At 45.4% G+C, this 19,444-nt stretch overlaps 1 protein-coding gene across 1 annotated transcript in view; it reads left to right on the top strand.

The window, feature by feature from the left end:
• The first annotated feature begins 4,290 nt into the window (after positions 1-4,290).
• Positions 4,291-19,444, top strand: part of LOC137305387 (guanylyl cyclase C-like) — a 100,076-nt gene continuing 84,922 nt past the window's right edge. Inside the window, exons 1-4 of the mRNA XM_067974221.1 lie at positions 4,291-4,498; positions 11,552-11,664; positions 15,190-15,257; positions 17,047-17,259. Coding sequence (XP_067830322.1) covers positions 4,291-4,498; positions 11,552-11,664; positions 15,190-15,257; positions 17,047-17,259 — 602 coding nt within the window. The remainder of the gene's footprint in view (positions 4,499-11,551; positions 11,665-15,189; positions 15,258-17,046; positions 17,260-19,444) is intronic.

Genomic DNA, 19,444 nt, shown 5'->3' with positions numbered 1-19,444 from the left:
CCAAAGCATCTACAATCCCTACTGCCACTTCCCTCAAGACCCTTGGATGTAAGCCATCAGGTCCAGGGGATTTATCCGCCTTGAGTCCCATTATTTTATTGAGTACCAATTCCTTAGTGATTTTAATCGTATTTAGCTCCTCCCCCCCCAGAGCCCCCTGTTTGTCCAGTGTTGGGATATTCTTAGTGTCCTCTACCGTAAAGACTGAAACAAAATATTTGTTCAGCATTTTCGCCATCTCCATGTTTCCCACCATTAATTTCCCAGTCTCATCCTCTAAAGGACCTACGTTTGCCTTAGCCACCCTTTTTCTTTTTATATAACTGTAGAAACTCTTGCTATCTGTTTTTATATTTTTTGCTAATTTAGTTTCATAATCTATCTTCCCTTTCTTAATCAATCCTTTAGTTACTTTTTGTTGTCTTTTGAAGACTTCCCAATCTTTTATCCTCCCACTAAGTTTGGCTACCTTATATGTCTTTGTTTTTAGTCGGATACTATCCTTAATTTCTTTACTTAGCCACGGATGGCTGTCATTTCTTTGACACCCTTTTTTCCTCAGTGGGATATATTCTTTTTGAAAGTTGTAAAATAACTCCTTAAATGAACACCACTGCTCATGTACTGTCTTACCCTTTAATCTATTTTCCCAGTCCACTTTAATCAATTCCGCTCTCATACCATCATAGTCTCCTTTATTCAAGCTCAGTACGCTTGTTTGAGAACCAACCTTCTCACCCTCTAATTGGATATGGAATGTAACCATGTTATGGTCACTCATTCCAAGGGGATCCTTAACTCGGACATTATTAATTAATCCTGGCTCATTACACAGGACTAGGTCCAAGGTTGCTTGCCCCCTTTTTGGATCAGTTACATACTGCTCAAGAAATCCATCTCTATTACACTCAATGAACTCTTCCTCAAGGCTGCCCCACCCAATTTGATTTGTCCAGTTGATATCATAGCTAAAATCCCCCATAATTATAGCTGTTCCCTTATTACATGCCCCGACTATTTCCTGATTAATACTTCTTCCAGCAGAGTTGCAACTATTAGGAGGCCCACGAGTGTTTTTTGCCCCTTATTATTCCTTATCTCTACCCAAACTGTTTCATTATCCTGATCCTTTATCCCAATATCATTTCTCTGTATTACAGTGATTCCTTCCTTTATTAACATAGCCACCCCACCTCCCCTTCCTTCCTGCCTGTCCTTCCTGATTGTTAAATACCTTGGCATATTTAATTCCCAGTCGTTGTCACCCTGCAGCCATGTTTCTGTAATGGCCACAAGATCATACCCATACGTCGTTATTTGTGCCGTTAACTCGTCCATTTTGTTACGAATGCTACGTGCATTCAGATAAAGAACTTTAAAATATGTTTTGTGACACTTAGTTCCTGCTTTTTCCTTTTACTCCATACCTTCTGTGCCTTCCTGACACGCTTTCCTCTGTCACCCTGCTCAGGTTCCCAACCCCGTGCCACAGCTTTGATGCTGGGTTAATCGCCTTACGCCTTCTAGTTTTTATTTTTTCTGTCGTGCCTAAAGTACACTTTCTTTCCGCTGCTCTACGCTTTTCCCTTTCACTTGTTCTTGAACAACTGTTTGTACTATTAGTATTGTAGATTTCCCCTGGGTCTTCCCCTCTCTTGCTGCTCTCAACTTTATTCCCTTCTGACTCCCCGCTCAGGTTCCCATCCCCCTGCCACTCTAGTTTAAACCTTCCCCAACAGCACTAGCAAACACCCCCTCAAGGACATTGGTCCCGGTCCTGCTCGGGTGTAACCCGTCTCGCTTGTACAGGTCCCACCTTCCCCAGAACTGGTCCCAATATCCTAGGAATCTAAATCCCTCCCTCCTACACCATCCCTGCAGCCATGCATTCATCCTGTCTATTCTCCTGTTCCTTTACTCACTAGCACGTGGCTTCACCACACGGACTGCAGCGGTTCAAGAAGGCGGCTCACCACCACCTTCTTAAGGGCAATTAGGGATAGGCAATAAATGCTGGCCTCGCCAGCGATGCCCACATCCCATGAACGAATAAAAAAAAACTCCACTGCAAATATTGTAATTATGGGGTACTGGGGTAATTATTAATCCCTTGGCAGGTTATGCGACTCATGGTACATCTAAAGGTACAGTTTATGGGAGGCTTGGGTCTACATAGTGGACACTCTCTTTCTGCCATAAGCACAAGTTAACGCTGTTGGGAGAAAGTCCAAACCGTAACGATGCCATCACCTTCGCAGAGCGAATGATGCTGCTACATATGAGGGTGCAATTCCTCTCATGACACCTCCGTTAAATCTCAGATTTAAGACTTAATTGAGGTTGCATCTACTGCTTTTTGTGGGAGAGAATTACTTCTCCCACCCTTTACATGAAGAAGTGTTTCCTAATTTCTCTCCTGAATGGCTTGGCACTGATTTTGTCCTGGATGCCCCCACCAGAGGAAAAAGTTTCTCTCCATCTACCCTATCAATTCCTTTCAAAATCCTAAAAAACTCAATCAATTCACACTTTAACCTTCTATATTCCTGGGAATACAAGGCTAGTTAATGTAATCTCACCTCATAATTTAACCCTTGGAGCTCTGTTAACATTCTGGTGAATCTGTGCTGCACTCCTTCCAAGGCCAATATATCCTTTCTGAGGTGCAGTGCCCAGAACTGTACACAGTACTCCAGATGTGGTCCAACCAGGACTTTGTATAGCTGTAGCAAAACTTCCTCCCCTTTATATTCTAGCCCTCCAGTTATGAAGGCTAACATTCCATTAGCCTTTTTGATTATTTTTTTGAATCTGACCACTACATTTTAGTGATCTGTGTACATGGACCCCTACATAACTTTGGACCTCCACTGTTCCGAGCTTTTCACCATTTAAAAAATACTCGGATCAATCCTTTTTTCGTTCAAAATGGATGACCTCACACCTGCGTTGAAATCCATCTGCCACAGTTTTGCCCACTCACTGAATCTATCAATATCTCTGTAATTTTATGCTCCCATCGACACTACTTACATCAATCTTTTTGTCATCGGCAAACTTGGATATATGGCTCCCACCCAACGAACGATGGGGGTGACTTGTGTTCTGATTGCCCCATCACTCTCAGTGGGTTGTACGCTGCCCCATCACTGGACTCGATCCAGCCCACCTTAAGGAGAAGAAATTTCCCTCCCGCACCCCCCCCAACCTGTGCCAGGTGTACAAGTAAGTTTTTGATCCGTGTGCTAACCCAGATTCACAGTTGCATGTCCACGGATAAAACCATCCCTAATGGACGTCCGGAGGTCATGAAAGGCACTATGTGAATGCAAGTCCTTTTCTTTAATTCAACAACTTGCATTTATATAGAACCTTTCAAATCCTCAGGATACCCCAAAGTGCTTCACAGCCAATAAATTAGTATTGAAGTACAGTCACTATTGCCAGTGTTTACACTTCAAGGTCTGCCAATCATCCAGATCAGCCATGATCTCATTGAATGGCGGAACAGGCTCGAGGGGCTGAATGGCCTAGTCCTGTTCCTATCTTCCTGTGTTCCTATAACAACAACTTGCATTTAAAGAGTGCTTTTAACGTAGTAAAACATTTCAAGGTGCTATATACAGGAGCGATTATCAAACAAAATTTGACATAAGGAGATATTAGATATCAGGTGACCAAAAGGTTGCTCAAAGAGGTAGGTTTTAAGGAGCGTCTTAGAGGAGGAGGGAGACGTAGAGAGGCGGAGAGGTTTAGGAAGGGAATTCCAGACCTTAGGGCCTAGGCAGCTGAAGGCGCGGCCGCCAATGGTGGAGCGATTAAAATCGGGGTTGCGCAATAGGCCAGAATTGGCCTCTTAGTGATTCCCAATCATCCCCATTGGATGTTCCTTCCAGGTAGGCTGGCTAAGTCCTGGGCACAATGGGAACCAGCACACCCGAGTGCCCCTTCATCAACACTTTTTAATCACAAAGTGATACGATGTTTTTCCGGACAGTATTCTTTATCAGCCTTCGGGTGAAGTGGCCTTTCAAGTGCTGTCTCAGTTATCTCAGTTCAAACGGACCCATGCTGCGTGAATTGTGCTCGATCACGTTTTACAACCACTGAACTTTTATCAAGCAAACAACATTTTATACGGGCCGACCTTTGTGCTCAGCCTCACGTATCTCAGAGGGAAAACTTTCGGATGACATTTTAATATACCTCGCAGCTGTGCTTCCTGTACTCTTTAAAGTTAAAGACCTGAGAGAAGGACAATTGGAATGTTTTAACATACACCGTGGAGAAATGAGGCGATTGCTAAGTTTCTGTCTGTGGACCATGGTTGCTGTCCGGGCGTCCTTGGGTACGAACCCCTATCCGAAGTGTACCGATAAGTTGTTTACACTTAACGTGATCCTACTGAATGATTCTAGCTCTCCTTGGACCTTGGAAAACGTCCTTCCAGTTATAATGGATGGAATTCGGCTTATTGAAAACAAATTGCGACAGAAAGGTAAGAGGCAAGTTTAGCTTCGTCTCCACTGTGTTCAGTCCTGGTCTCCATATTACAAAAAGGATATAGAGGCACTGGAGAAGGTGCAAAAAAAGGTTTACAAGGATGATACCAGAACTGAGGAAAGATTGAGCAGGCTGGGGCTCTTTTCTCTAGAAAAGAGAAGGCTGAGGGGTGATCTCATCGGGGTCTTCAAAATTACGAAGGTGTTGGATGGGGTAGATGTAGTTAAGATGCTTCCACTTGTGGGGAGTCCAAAACTAAGGGGCCATAAATATAAGATAGTCACTAATAAATCCAATGAAGAATTCAGGAGAAACTTCTTTACCCAGAGAGTGGTTAGAATGTGGAACTTGCTATCACAAGGAGTAGCTGAGGCAAATCGCATTGATGCATTTAAGGGGAAGATCGACAAACACATGAGGGAGTAAGGAATTGAAGGATATGTTGATAGGGCTAGATGAAATAGGATGGGAAGAGGCTCATGTGGATCATAAACACCGGCCTAGACCAGTTGGGCCGAATGGCCTGTTTCTGTGCTCTTAATTCTATGTAATGTTCTATAGGATTGTACTTCTGTGGGATTGGGTATTGCAATGGGTTCATACACTGCCCTTCCACCTCTCAGTCCTGGGCTCAATCCAATCTACCTTGAGAGAAAGAAAGTTCACTTTCCACCCTTTTCTCTCTCGATGCCAGGTGTACACAAAAGTAAGGAAAAGTGGAAATGTAGCGGACAGAGAGAGCTATAAAAAGCAACACAGGGACACAAAGAAAGTAATAAGAGATACAAAAAGGGAATACTGCAAGGGATATTAAGGCTAACAGTAAAAGTGTTAATGAATATGTTAAGAGAAAGAGTGGTCTACTTTGATCTTTGGGCGACCTGTTGGGGGAGTGCGCTGGTCGGTGAAGAGGACCCCCCGGCAACGATTTTGAGGCTCGATTTCATTTAAATCTGGCAGGTGAGCTGTGGGGTGCGAAACAGGCATAACCACATGTGCAGAAAGTGCCTCCGTCTGCTCGAACTCGAGCTCAGGGTTTCTGAACTTGAGGAGCGACTGGTGTCACTGCAGGACATACGGGAGGCTGAAAGTTTCTTGCAGCGCACGTTCCAGGAGGTGACCACCCCGCAGCCACAATGAGTTCAGGAGGACAGTAAGTGGGTGGCCATCCGGCAGGGTAGGAAGAAGAGGCAGCAGTGCAGGAATCCTCCGGGAGTGTGCCGCTCACAAACTGGTTTTCATTGACCGGTGAGGATGACGACACCTTTGGGGAGTGCACTATAGAGCACATCCACGGCACCATGGGACAAAGGACTGCACAGGAGGGCACAGCGAAGTGTAGAAATGCAGTTGTTCTAGGGGATTCGATAGTCGGGGGATAGACAGTCGTTTCTACAACTCCCGATGTGAATCTGGCGTGGTGTGTTGCCTCCCTGGTGCCAGGATAAAGGACACCACGGAGAGGGTGCAGAACATTCTGTGGGGGGAAGGGGAACACCCAGAAGTTGTGGTCCGTGTGGGAACCAATGAAATAAGAAGGAAATGGGTTAAGGTCCTACAGACAGAGTTTCGGGAGCTAGGGAGAAGGCTGAAGTGCAGGACCTCAAAGGTGGTGATCTCTGGATCACTCCCCGTGCCATGCACTGTGAGTAAAGGAACAGCAAGATAAAGCAGGTTAATGAGTGGCTGGAGAAATGGTGCAGGAGGGAGGGCTTCAGATTCCTGGGGCATTGGGACCGATTCTGGGGCAGTTGGGACCTGTACAAGATGGAGGGTTGCACCTCAACAGAGCTGGGACCAATGTCCTCGCAGGGAGGTTAACTAGTGCTGTGGGGGAGGGTTTAAACTAATTTGGCAGGGGGACGGGAACCAGGATGAAGCACCAGAGAGGAGAAACTAGGTGCATAGAGGACTGAGAAGGACAAACAGTATTAGATAAGAGATCAGATGGTGGAGAAATGCAAAGCAGACTAAGGCGGGTTTGGAGTGCATGTGCGTAAATGGACTGAGCATGGTAAATAAGGTTGGTGAACTGCAGGCACAAGTTGCCACATGGAATGATGATATAGTGGCAATAACGGAGACCTGACTCAAACAGGAGCAGGAATAGGAACGTAACATTCCTGGCTAAAATGTATGCAGAAGGAAAAGGGATGGAAATAAAGGAGGGGGGTTGGCAGTGCTGATCAAAGATACTGTTACAGCCCTGGAAAGGGATGATGTGCTCGAGGGTTCAAAGACACAATTCATTTGGTTAAAGTAAAGGAGCAGTTACGCTGCTGGGTGTACACTATAGACCACCAAATAATGGGATGGAGATAGAGGAGCAAATCTGCAAGGAAATTTCAGGAAGAGAAAAAAACAATAGAGCAGTGATACTGGAGGACTTCAATTATCCCAATATAGACTGGGAAAAAACAGTGTGAAGGGCAAGCAGGGGGAGGAATTCCTGAAATGTACACAGGAGAACTTTCTTGGCCAGTGTGTTTCCAGCCCAACGAGGAAGGAAGCATTGCTGGATCTAGTTCTGGGGAATGAAGTGGGGCAAGTGGAGCATGTCTCAGTGGGAGGGATTTGGGAAACAGTCATCGCAATATCATTAAGTTTAGAGTAGTTATGGAAAGGGACAAGGAAAAATCAAAGGTAAAGATACTCAACTGGAAGAGGGCTAATTTCCCTGAAAAGGGATCTGGGCTAGGTGGATTGGAAACAAAGATTGGCAGGTAAAACAGTAAATAAAGCAATCGGTGGCCTTCAAAGAGGAGATAGTTCGCGTACAGACTAGACACATTCCTATGAGGGGAAAGGAAGGGCATCCAAAGCTAGAGCTCCCTGGATGAAAAAGGGATATAGAGGATAAATTGAAACATAAAAAGGAAGCTTATGATAAATGTCAGATTCATAATTCAGGAGAGAACCAAGCGGAATACAAAAAGTGCAGAAGAGAAATGAAAAAGGAAATAAGAGGGGCAAAGAGAGTGAATGAAAAAAGATTTTTTTTATTATTCATTCATGGGATGTGGGCATCGCTGGCAAGGCCAGCATTTATTGCCCATCCCTAATTGCCCTTGAGAAGGTGGTGGTGAGCCACCTTCTTGAACCGCTGCAATCCATGTGGTGAAGGTACTCCCACAGTGCTGTTAGGAAGGGAGTTCCAGGATTTTGACCCAGCGACGATGAAGGAACGGTGATATATTTCCAAGTCGGGATGGTGTGTGACTTGGAGGGGAACGTGCAATTGGTGTTGTTCCCATGTGCCTGCTGCTCTTGTCCTTCTAGGTGGTAGAGGTCGCGGATTTGGGAGGTGCTGTTGAAGAAGCTTTGGTGAGTTGCTGCAATGCATCTTGTAGATGGTACACACTGCAGCCACGGTGCACCAGTGGTGGAGGGAGTGAATGTTTAGGGTGGTGGATGGGCTGCCAATCAAGCGGGCTGCTTTGTCCTGGATGGTGTCGAGCTTCTTGAGTGTTGTTGGAGCTGCACTCATCCAGGCAAGTGGAGAGTATTCCATTACACTCCTGACTTGTGCCTTGTAGATGGTGGAAAGACTTCGGGAAGTCAGGAGGAGATTAGCGGGTCACATAAAATGGAACTTTAAAGACTTTTATAAACATATAAATATTAAAAGGATAGTCAAAGGAAGGGTTAGGCTGATTAGGGATCAAAAAGGAAATCTTTTGGAGGTAGAGGGCATGGCTGATGAACTAAATGAATACTTTGCTTCTGTCTTCACAAAAGAAGAGGATGCTGCCAATTTCACAGTAAAGGAGGAGGTAGAGAAATTGGATAAGATGACAATAGATAAAGAGGAGGTACTTAAAAGGTTGGCAGCGCTCAAAGTACGAAAGTCACATGGTGCAGATGGGATGCATCCTAGGTTGCTGAGGGAAGTAAGGGTGGAAGTAGCAGAGGCCCTGGCCACAGTCTTCCAATCCTCCTTAGATATGGGAGTGGTGCCAGCAGACTGGAGGGTTGCAATTGTTACACCCCTGTTCAACAAAGGTGAGAGGGATAAACTCGACAATTCAGGGCAGTCAACCTAATGTCGGTGGTGGGGGAACTTTTAGAGACAATACTCCAGGACAAAATTAATTGTCACTTGGAAAAACATGGGTTGATAAATGATAGCTAGCACGGATTTGTTAAAGGAAAATTGTGTCTGACAAACTTGATTGAGTTCTTTGATGAAGTAATGGAGAGGGTTGATGAGGTTAGTGTGGTTGATGTTGTGTATATGGACTTTCAAAAGGTGTTTGATAAAGTACCACGTAATAGACTTGTTAGCAAAATTGAAACCCATGGGATTAAAGAGACAGTGGCAGCGTGGATACAAAATTGGCTGAGAGACGGAAAGCAGAGAGTCGTGGTGAATGGTTGTTTTCAAACTGGAGGGAAGTATACAGTGGTGTTTCCCAGGGGTCAGTATTAGGACCACTGCTCTTTTTGATCTATATTAATGACATGGACTTGGGTACAGAGAGTATAATTTCCAAGTTTGCAGGTGATATAAAGCTTGGAAATATAGTGAGCAGTGAGGGGGATAGTAGCAGATTTCAAGAGGACATAGACAGATAGGTGAAATGGGTAGACAAACAGCAGATGAAATTTAATGCAGAGAAGTGTGAAGTAATGCATTTTGGAAGGAAGAATGAGGATAGGTAATGTAAACTAAATGGTACAATTTTAAAAGGGGTGCAGGAACAGAGAGACCTGGGGGTTCTTTGAAGGTGGCAGGACAAGTTGAGAAGGCTGTTAAAAAAAGCATATGGGATCCTTGGCTTTATAAATAGAGGCATAGAGTACAAAAGCAAAGAAGTTATGCTAAACCTTCATAAATTACTGGTTAAACCTCAGCTGGAATATTGTGTTCAATTCTGGGCACTACATTTTAGGAAGGATGTCAAGGCCTTGGAGAGGGTGCAGAGGAGATTTACTGGAATGGTACCAGGGATGAGAGAATTCAGTTATGTGAAGAGACTGGAGAAGTTGGGATTGTTCTCCTTAGAGCAGAGAAGGTTAAGGGGAGATTTAATAGAGGTGTTCAAAATTATGAGGGGTTTTGATGGAATAAATAAGGAGAAACTGTTTCCACAGGCAGGAGGGTCAGTAACCAGAGGACACAGATTTAAAGTAATTAGCAAATGAACCAGAGGTGAGATGAGGAGACATTTTTTTATATAGTGAGTTGTTATGATCTGGATTGTACTGGCTGAAAGGGTGGTGGAAACAGATTCAATTGTAACTTTCAAAAAGGAATTGAGTAAATACTTGGAGGGAAAAATTGCAGGGTTATGGGGAAATAGTAGTGGAGTGGAACTAATTGAATACCTTTTAAATGAGCCAACACAGGCTCGATGGGCCAAATGGCCTCCTTCTGTGTTATATGATTCTATGATAATTCAAGTGTCACTTGTTAAATTCTGCACAAGTGATAAGAAAGAGTTGCAATTCTATAGCACCTTGTCACATCTCGGAAAAATTCCAAAGTATTCACATTCAGTGAATTACAATGAAGTGCAGTGACTGTTGTTAAGTAGAACAGGGCAGCCATTTTGTGTCCAGCAAGATCCCACAGACAGCAAGCGAATGAATGGCCGGTTAATATGTTTTTGATGGCGCCTGTTGAAGGAGGCACTGGAAGGACACCCAGTTCTTCCTCTAATAGTGGCACAGGGTCTTTAACAAGCATCTATACAGCCACAGGGCACCTCAGTTTAATGTACCACCCAAAGGACACCTCCAACGACTCAACGCTCCTTCAGTGCTACACTGGAGTGTCAACCAAGATCTGGAGTGCACAATCTGCTGACCCAGAGGCGAGGATGCTGACCAACCAAGCTAGTCTGACAAGTAGAATCCGATGAGCGAGGAAAATTAGTACTCAGATGAGAAGAAGACTGTCCCGTCCATGATGAAGATTGAATGATAAAATATTCACTGACACACGTCAAAGTGTTGCCGTAGGTCTGCGCATATCATCGCTGGTGGCAGGAACTGTGTGGATGGGAGATCGGCCATGAGCCCAATGTCAGCAGGGGTGGTGAAGAGATGTGGAGGAGGATGCTACATGCTCAGGGTTAACTGTCGTGTCTGTTGATTTGCAGATTTATTAATTGCGATTTGAAGTTATTGATTGTCCTTCGATCGTGTATAAATTACCTAGCAAGGAGAAGGCGAACCAATCATATCACTTCAAATATTTTTGAGACATTTTTGCCCGCAAACTTTCCTGCCCTCAGCCCGTGAGTTTAGTCTCAAAAGAAACGCCTGGAATTTCCATCGGGGTTTCATCGATATTCAGGTGAAGTCACGGTGAGAGACCTGAGAATCTCCGCAGAAAATTTACCCAAAGATTTTTAACACAATAAAAACTTAGAAAATTACATATTCCACCAATAAAATTGTCCTTTATGTGAGTGAGTAGCTTTATTAATGTTTTTTTTAACAGGAAAACCTCAGCCTCTTTCAAAATCCTGGGTTTGAACTTGATATTTTGATAAACAGCTATTATTTTGTTAGTTTCAGGGAGATGGTGCAGTCTGAGCATGTCCCACAACTGGGGACGTATATCACCCCACAGTGTCAAATTCCAAGCGACTTTCGAAGTTGCAGAATAGTTTTTTTCAGGCAATGATTCATATATTTCATTTTTAGTTCAGAGGAACATTAATCAGAGACAGCTGGAGAGAGATACAGGGAGAGGGATCGAGAAAGAGAGAGAGAGGGATAGAGAGAGGGATAGAGAGAGAGAGAGTGAAGAATAGAGAGAGAGTGGGGGAGAGGGAGAGAGAGAGGGGATAGAAAGAGGGATAGAGAGAGTGAGGAATAGAGAGGGGATAGAAAGAGGGAGATAAAGTGGGGGCTAGAAAGAGAGAGGGATAGGTGAAGATTGAATGAGTGATTTTACCCCAATGGTTGAGTAATCGGGTGACACTGATTGTCTGGGCTCTCATAAAAAGATTTACCACTTGAGATGGGAAAAGTCACCAACTTCAAAGGGGGAGAACTTGGTGAAAAAGTAACTAACGGAGTTGTGCTCATGTTTCAGATTTTGACGTCACCTTGAATGCATCATTTCATGGTTTTGACACAGCTCTGTATGTGTCCAAAGGCTGCCCCACAAGCACTTGTGAAGGTGTGGAGAATCTGAAGAGATTATATGTGAGTACACTGTGAGTTAGACAAGCACGGTTGGTCCTGAGCTGTGACTCTGTGACTGTGTCCTGCCTATTTACTCAGTTGGGTGCAGCACATCAATGGCAATTGACAATTAATGGTATTTCATTGTAGCTGCCTGGAGACACACCAGACTGGTGGGTTAACACGGAGCCGGGGTAGAACTCCGTCATGGACATCGACAACCCATTGCGCACTCCACCCAATTTACACTCCGCCCGTTTCACTCTCTGTCCGATTTACACTCTGCCCGTTTCACTCTCTGTCCGATTTACACTCTGCCCGTTTCACTCTCTGCCCGATTTACACTCTGTCTGATTTACACTCCGCCCGTTTCACGCCCTGCCCGTTTCACTCTCTGCCCGATTTACACTCCGTCTGATTTACACTCTGCCCGTTTCACTCTCTGTCTGATTTACACTCTGTCTGATTTACACTCTGCCCGTTTCACTCTCTGCCCGATTTACACTCCGTCTGATTTACACTCTGCCCGTTTCACTCTCTGTCTGATTTACACTCTGTCTGATTTACACTCTGCCCGATTTACACTCCGTCTGATTTACACTCCGCCCGTTTCACTCTCTGCCCGTTTCACGCTCTGCCCCGTTTCACTCACTGTCTGATTTACACTCTGTCTGATTTACACTCTGCCCATTTCACACTCTGCCCATTTCACTCTCTGTCCGATTTACACTCTGCCCATTTCACTCTCTGTCCGATTTACACTCTGTCTGATTTACACTCTGCCCGTTTCACGCTCTGCCCCGTTTCACTCACTGTCCGATTTACACTCCGTCCGATTTACACTCCGCCTGTTTCACTTTCTGTCCGATTTACACTCTGCCCATTTCACACTCTGGCCGTTTCACTCTCTGCCCGTTTCACACTCTGTCCGTTTCACACTCTGCCCGTTTCACTCTCTGTCTGATTTACACTCTGCCCGTTTCACACTCTGTCCGTTTCACACTCTGCCCGTTTCACTCTCTGCCCGATTTACACTCTGTCTGATTTACACTCTGCCCGTTTCACACTCTGCCCGTTCCACTCCCTGTCCGATTTACACTCCATCCGATTTACACTCCGCCTGTTTCACTTTCTGTCCGATTTACACTCTGCCCATTTCACACTCTGGCCGTTTCACTGTCTGTCTGTTTCACTCTCTGTCTGATTTACACTCTGTCTGATTTATACTCCGTCCGATTTACACTCCGCCCGTTTCAATCTGTCCGTTTCACACTCTGCCCGTTTCACACTCTGCCCATTTCACTCTCTGTCCGATTTACACTCCATCCGATTTACACTCCGCCTGTTTCTCTTTCTGTCCGATTTACACTCTGCCCGTTTCACTCTCTGTCTGTTTCACTCTCTGTCCGATTTACACTCTGCCCGTTTCACTCTCTGTCCGTTTCACTCTCTGTCCGATTTACACTCCGGCCGTTTCACACTCTGTCTGATTTACATTCTGCCCATTTCACACTCCACCCGTTTCACACTCTGCCCGATTTACACCACGTCCGTTTCACACTCTACCCGATTCACATTCCGCCCGTTTCACACTCCGGCCAAATTTCTTTTCCATTACAGTCAGGCAGAGAGTGAAACTGGTGGAGTGTGAAACGGGCGGCCAATTGGCCATCTTGTGTTACTGACCAAGGTGATTTTAGACTCCGTCCATGGTTATCCAAACATGGTCAGTTCCCAGACTTGGCTAGATTGTCATGGGGAGGGGTAGTGAGCAGAGGCTTCTTTGCTGACTGCAGTGACGTTGGAGCAGCTTTACCCGACTCTGCAGCTGGGCTATTAGATTGCTTGGGCGAATGCAGGAAAATGGGGAGGGAGTAGGGGAAGGAGCGGACGCCCCTAATGCAGCCCCACCCGATTTTCTTGTATCCGCTGTGTCCAGGCCATCCAATAGACCAGGGGCAGGATCAAGAAAATCTGCCCCATTAATTCTTGCTGAAATCTAAAAAGGTGCAGTATCTATTAGACTGCCTACATAACCAGTGCAGAGCAGTTCCCAGTTAGAGTGAGATGCTCTGTTGTAAACGAGGCAGATGCTGAAATGCGGCGACTTGGTAAAATCTCCAATAAGGTCATCTTCCGTTCAGGGATGTTTGTAGTTTCTTAACCACTCACATTGAGAATGGTTAGAATGTGGACCTCGCTACCACATAGAGTAATTGAGGCAAATAGCATCGATGCATTTAAGGGGAAACTAGATAAACATATGAGGGAGAAAGGAATAGAAGGTTATGCTGATAGGATTCGATGAAGAGGGGAGGGAGGAGGCTCGAGTGGAGCATAAACACCTGCATAGACTAGTTGGGCTGAATGGCACGTAATTTGTGCTGTACATTCTATCATGAGCTGTAATGATACCATCTGGATCTTTCCCCTAAGACCGAAGGCGTTTGAGTCCCTTGGGACCAGGATAGGTTGTTGTCCTCATATTGGGAACGGTGGGTTTGAGACACCCTCCCCTCACTGCAGCATGAATGTGAAATCCAGGGATATCTCCTTACGTTTTGCACCTCCCTTCCCAGTGACACCACTCAAAGAGGCTTCTTCTGGGGCTGCTGAGTTCTGCATCATCTGATAAGTGGGGTGGGTTGAACACAGTGCTGAATATGGTTCATATCAGCCAGGTATTCCCCTTACTGTGTGACAATGAACCTGGTTCCTCTTATACCCTTCCACTGTACCACCCTTGTGGTATGGGAGGCATCATCAGCACAAGGACTGCTCTTCGAGAAGAGTGCCCAGCGCCAGCTTCTCAGGCATCTAAGGATGCATAATTAATGCAGCTTTGCCAGGATCGTCAACATCCCAGGAACAAATAAAATAAACCTTACCAACCAAAGGATGACCCAATAAAGGAGATCAGTGGGATCACAACGAACATGTCTACCATATCTGTGATTAAAAATATAATATTTTGTTCTAAATATAGAACAAAAACAGAATTGCAGAAATACTCACCAAATGCATCAGCCACTGAAGGGGAAAAGAAGAGCAAACTATCGGGTGGAGCCTGGCAATGGAGTGTTCTGTTTGTTCACAGTGGGAGTGAATAAAATTGAAGAATAAACTTCACCCTTTTTGAATTACATAGAATTTTACAGCATAGAAACAGGCCATTTGGCCCCACAGGCCTATGCCGGTATTTATGCTCCACACGAGCCTCCTCCTTCCCTTTTTCATCTAACCCTACCGATATTTCCTTCTATTCCTTTCTCCCTCATGTAGTTACCTAGCTTCCCCTTAAATGCATCTACGCTATTCGCCTCAACCACTCCACGTGGTAGGTAGCGAGTTCCACGTTCTAACCACTCTCTGGGTAAAGAATTGGGCAAAATGTTGCATGATTCGCAAACCACTAACGTGTATTGTTTTACGCTTTCCAAAGGCATCTTGTAATTGGAGTGAATACAAAGTGAAAGGAGAAGGGGGAGCGTACCCAGTAGGATTGACGATCTCTGACCTTGTTTCTCTTTTTATCCCTGTATCTAGAAGACTGAGAATTTAGGTTGTGCAATTCTGGGTCCAACGTGCACCTATGCCACCTTTCAAATTGTGTCGTAAGTCTCTGCTTCCTAATGGTTTGAGTTACTTTCTGTGTTGGAGTGAGAGGTGTATGTCAATATTATTGTCGCAGATGGTTACAAGGATTTACTTTCGAGCTCGAAGGGATAGAAACTTGGATTGTATGTGTGCTGGCGGAGGATGCGATGTGCATGACAGCATCAGGTCGCTGAAATTTTCCACTGCATAATTAGGTGGCAAATTACCCAGCTGATCTTCCCCTGCAGGCTGGAGGAGACGGTAACGGGTATAGATGACCCAAACTGGCCAGTCTTCACTACTGCCGGAGGGTGTGTGGTAATGAGTGACTTGCATCGACAGAAAGGTGGGACAAGTAAGGGGGTGCAGGAACAGAGAGAACTGGGGGTGTACTTACACAAATCTTTGAAGGTGGCAGGACAAGTTGAGAAAGCATACTTGGCTTTATAAACAGAGTACAAAAGCAAGGATGTTATGCTAAACCTTTAAAAATCACTGGTTAGGCCGCAGCTGGAGTATTGTGTCCAATTCTGGGTCCCACATTTTAGGCAGGACCTTAGAAAGGGTGCAGAGGAGATTTACTAGAATGGTACCAGGGATGAAAGACTTCACTTATGTGGAGAGACTGGAGAAACTGGGGTTGTTCTCCTTAGAGCAGAGAAGGTTAAGGGGAGATTTAATAGAGGTGTTCAAAATCATGAAGGGTTTTGACAGAATAAATAAGGATAAACTGTTCCCAGTGGCAGGAAGGTCAGTAACCAGAGGACATAGATTTAAGGTAATTGGCAAAATAGCCAGAGGAGAGATGAGGAGAATTTTTTTTATGCAGCGAGTTGTTATGATCTGGAATGCGCTGCCTGAAAGGGTGGTGGAAGCAGATTCAATAATAACTTTCAAAAGGGAATTGGATGAATACTTGAAGGGGAAAAATTTGTCGGGCTATGGTGAAAGACCAGGCAAGTGGGACTAATTGGATAGCTCTTTCAAAGAGTCAGCACAGGCACAATGGGCCGAATGGCCTCCTTCTGTGCTGCATCATTCTATGATTCTAAGATTCTAAGTAGCTTCCCCGATGGATCAGTGGGTAAATACATCCCCCAATGTGGTACTGATCAATACAGACAGGGAAGGTCCAAGTTCAGGCCATGTTCTGTACTGCGTTTGCTGATCTCAGCCGATTGGGGTGCTGCTATTGACCCAAGGAAGAATCAGCCGGGGTTCCTGCTTGTGATCATTCTCAGTGTCCCCAGAGTTCATTTTGTGGGAACAGGCTTGGGCTCAATTGTGATTCTCTCAATAAATCCCCTGCTGATACTCAAATGGCCACTTGGGTGAGGTACAGGAGGGCTAGTGGCGCCAAATGCAGTGTAGTCCAGTGAGGAGTGCCTTCAACAACAACAACAATAACAACTTGCATTTATATAGCACCTTTAACATAGTAAAACGCCCCAGTGCACTTCACGGGAGTGATTATCAAACAAAATTTGACACCGAGCGACATAAGGAGATATTAGGAGAGGTGACCAAAAGCTTGGTCAAAGAAGTAGGTTTTAAGGGGCATCTTAAAGGAGGTGAGAGAGTTGGAGGGGCGAAGAGGTTTAGGGAGGGAATTCCAGAGCTTAGGGCCAAGGCAGCTGAAGGCACGGCCGCCAATGGTGGAGCGATTAAAATCAGAGGATGCGCAAGAGGCCAGTATTGGAGGAACAAAGAAGAGGAAAAGTAGGTTAAAAAGGAAAAAAATGGAACAAAAAAGTTGAAATAAATAACAATATCATCACAAACTCTTTCACTTTTTTTCCTTGTCAGGCTGGAAACATCTTTGGAGATCCCCATTGTCTCTGCAGGAAGCTTTGGGTTATCCTGTGACTATAAACCCGATTTGACCAGGATCCTACCCACGGCTAGGAAAATCTCCAGCTTTTTCGAATGGTTCTGGCCCGACAAGAATGAAGTAAAGTCATACCATTGGAACTCAACTTATATCTACAAAAAAGATGAAAACACGGAATCCTGCTTCTGGTAGGGTGGCTTTTATATATTCTACCTCAGAATAAGATCAATATTCTCCCCAGACTACTCACTACTCTCTCCAAATGAACCTCACTTCCAGAGCTGAGAAGCTTCAATTTGACACAAGTGAATAAACCTCATCTCTGTAGTCAAAGGCTCCCTGTTTGACTCAGCCAATGAAGCTCATCCCCAAAGCTGAGAGGCTTCTGTCTCCACTTTCAGCCGACTATAGTCGCAAGAATGGAATTGAAGAAATGTGGACAGTGTGTTTCTTTAGATGGTCCATTGGAAGGATTGAGCTTGATGGGCTGGTGGCCTTTTCTCATTTAATGTTTACCAGCAGAATTGAGAGGAATTTACATCGAGAGCATTTAACTCCCTGCACACATTTAACTCCCTGGAATACTGAGAACCCTTACGTGCACACATTTAGGTGCCTGCGTGAAAAGGGCAGGACTTCATTTTGACCAAGAATACTGCAGGCAGGGTTGTCAGATGCACAGGGCTTTCCATCCCAGACAAGAAAATCCCAGAGTTCTCGAGCAATTGAGGAAGATGGATACTGGCAGGAAAACAGGATATTTCTCCCAGGTTTTGATATCTGCCTCAGAGGCAAGAAACCTGATGAAATATAAACATAAATGTAAATATGATCTCTTCGACATCTGTTTGGCCAGTAACTTATGATTAGAGCTGTTTTGTCACAACAGACACCAAGAGACATCCTTGTTCTCTTACACAAGTGATGTGGTACAGCCTGTCATACCAGCATCGTTACATGGTTCCATGGTTAATGTGAGCGGCTGTGCCTTTAGTTCAGTAAACGGGCAGGAATATCGACTGGAGTCGTCAAGAGAAACACTCCCAACCAAAGTCTTGCCCAAGGCCTCTCTCGGAAATGCTGCACCACTGTGTGATGGGTGGTAGTGCTTCCCATTCCCTCCTTCCCTCACCCCAACATGTGTCAGCTTGGCTCAGTTGGTAGCACTCTCATCTCTGAGTCACAAGACTGTGGGCTCAAGCCCAACTCCAGGGTTTGAGTACATAATCTAGGCCGGCGCGGACACGATGGGCCGAAGGGCCTCTATCCGTGCTGTATAACTCTATGACTCTATGACAATTCAGTGCAGTGCTGAGGGAGTGCTGCATTGTACGAGCTGATGCACTCCAGATGTTAAACCAAGGGTCCATTTGCTTGTACCAATGGCTCAGATGGATATTAAAGACCCCATGATGCCATTACAAAGGAAAGCGGGGCATTTTTTTGCTCGCCTGGCTGTCATTTCGTCCTCAAACAACAGCTCAAAAAATGGCTGTTAGTAGAATATTGGCTGCCGAATTTATTTAGAAAGGAAGAATGTGCATTTATATAGTGCCTACCCTGTCCTTGGTATATTTACATAACACCAATCACTCCACTTCAAAGTAATGACAAATCATTGTAGATGAAATATTTTGAGACATTTCTAAGAGCTGTGATAAGGTTCTTTACAAATGGAAGTCCTCCTTAGATCCTGATTTCAGTAATAGTATTGTGGTAGTTACTATGGGCTCGAATTTAGCAGGCCTGCGGGTTCCCAGCGGGTGGTCCTCCGGGAGCGTCGAAAACGCGAACGGCGAAATTAGTGGGTTGCCCACGCGATCGTAGCAGGCAATCCACTAATAGGATCCAATTACCTGCTCCTCCGGGGTCCACGGCGCTGGCCTGTGCGTCGGTCGGGCTGCGCATGCGCAGTACGATCTGTCAGCTGGAGGCTCTCTAGTTAAAGGGGCAGTCCTCCACTGACAGATGCTGCAACCAATGGGACAAATTGCAGCATGGAGCAGCCCAGGGGGAAGGCTGCTCCCAGTTTAATGATGCCTCACCCCAGCTATCATCAGATGGGGTGAGGAGGATTGGGAGGACACAGATCTTCCCCCCGGCGGGCGGGAGGAAGCAGCCTGCCTCTGCCACCAAGAAGGCCTGGCTCGAGGTGGCAGAGGGGGTCACCTGCGCCACCAACATATGGCCCACCTGCATACAGTGCAGGAGGCGCTGCAATGACCGCAGTAGGTCCGCCACAGTGAGAACACGAAGTCTTTCCCCTACACTCCGTCTGCCACAACACTGCCCCCACCCCAAATCTCCTTCGGCACCGCCAACACTATTCTGTCACATCACCCTTCATGCCCACTCACACCCCATCCTCATCTT

The sequence above is a fragment of the Heptranchias perlo genome, chromosome 40 (genome assembly GCF_035084215.1).
Source record: "Heptranchias perlo isolate sHepPer1 chromosome 40, sHepPer1.hap1, whole genome shotgun sequence".
Taxonomy (NCBI): Eukaryota; Metazoa; Chordata; class Chondrichthyes; order Hexanchiformes; family Hexanchidae; genus Heptranchias; species Heptranchias perlo.
Note: the sequence above shows the minus strand (reverse complement) of the source record. Positions and strands in the feature narration are given on the sequence as shown.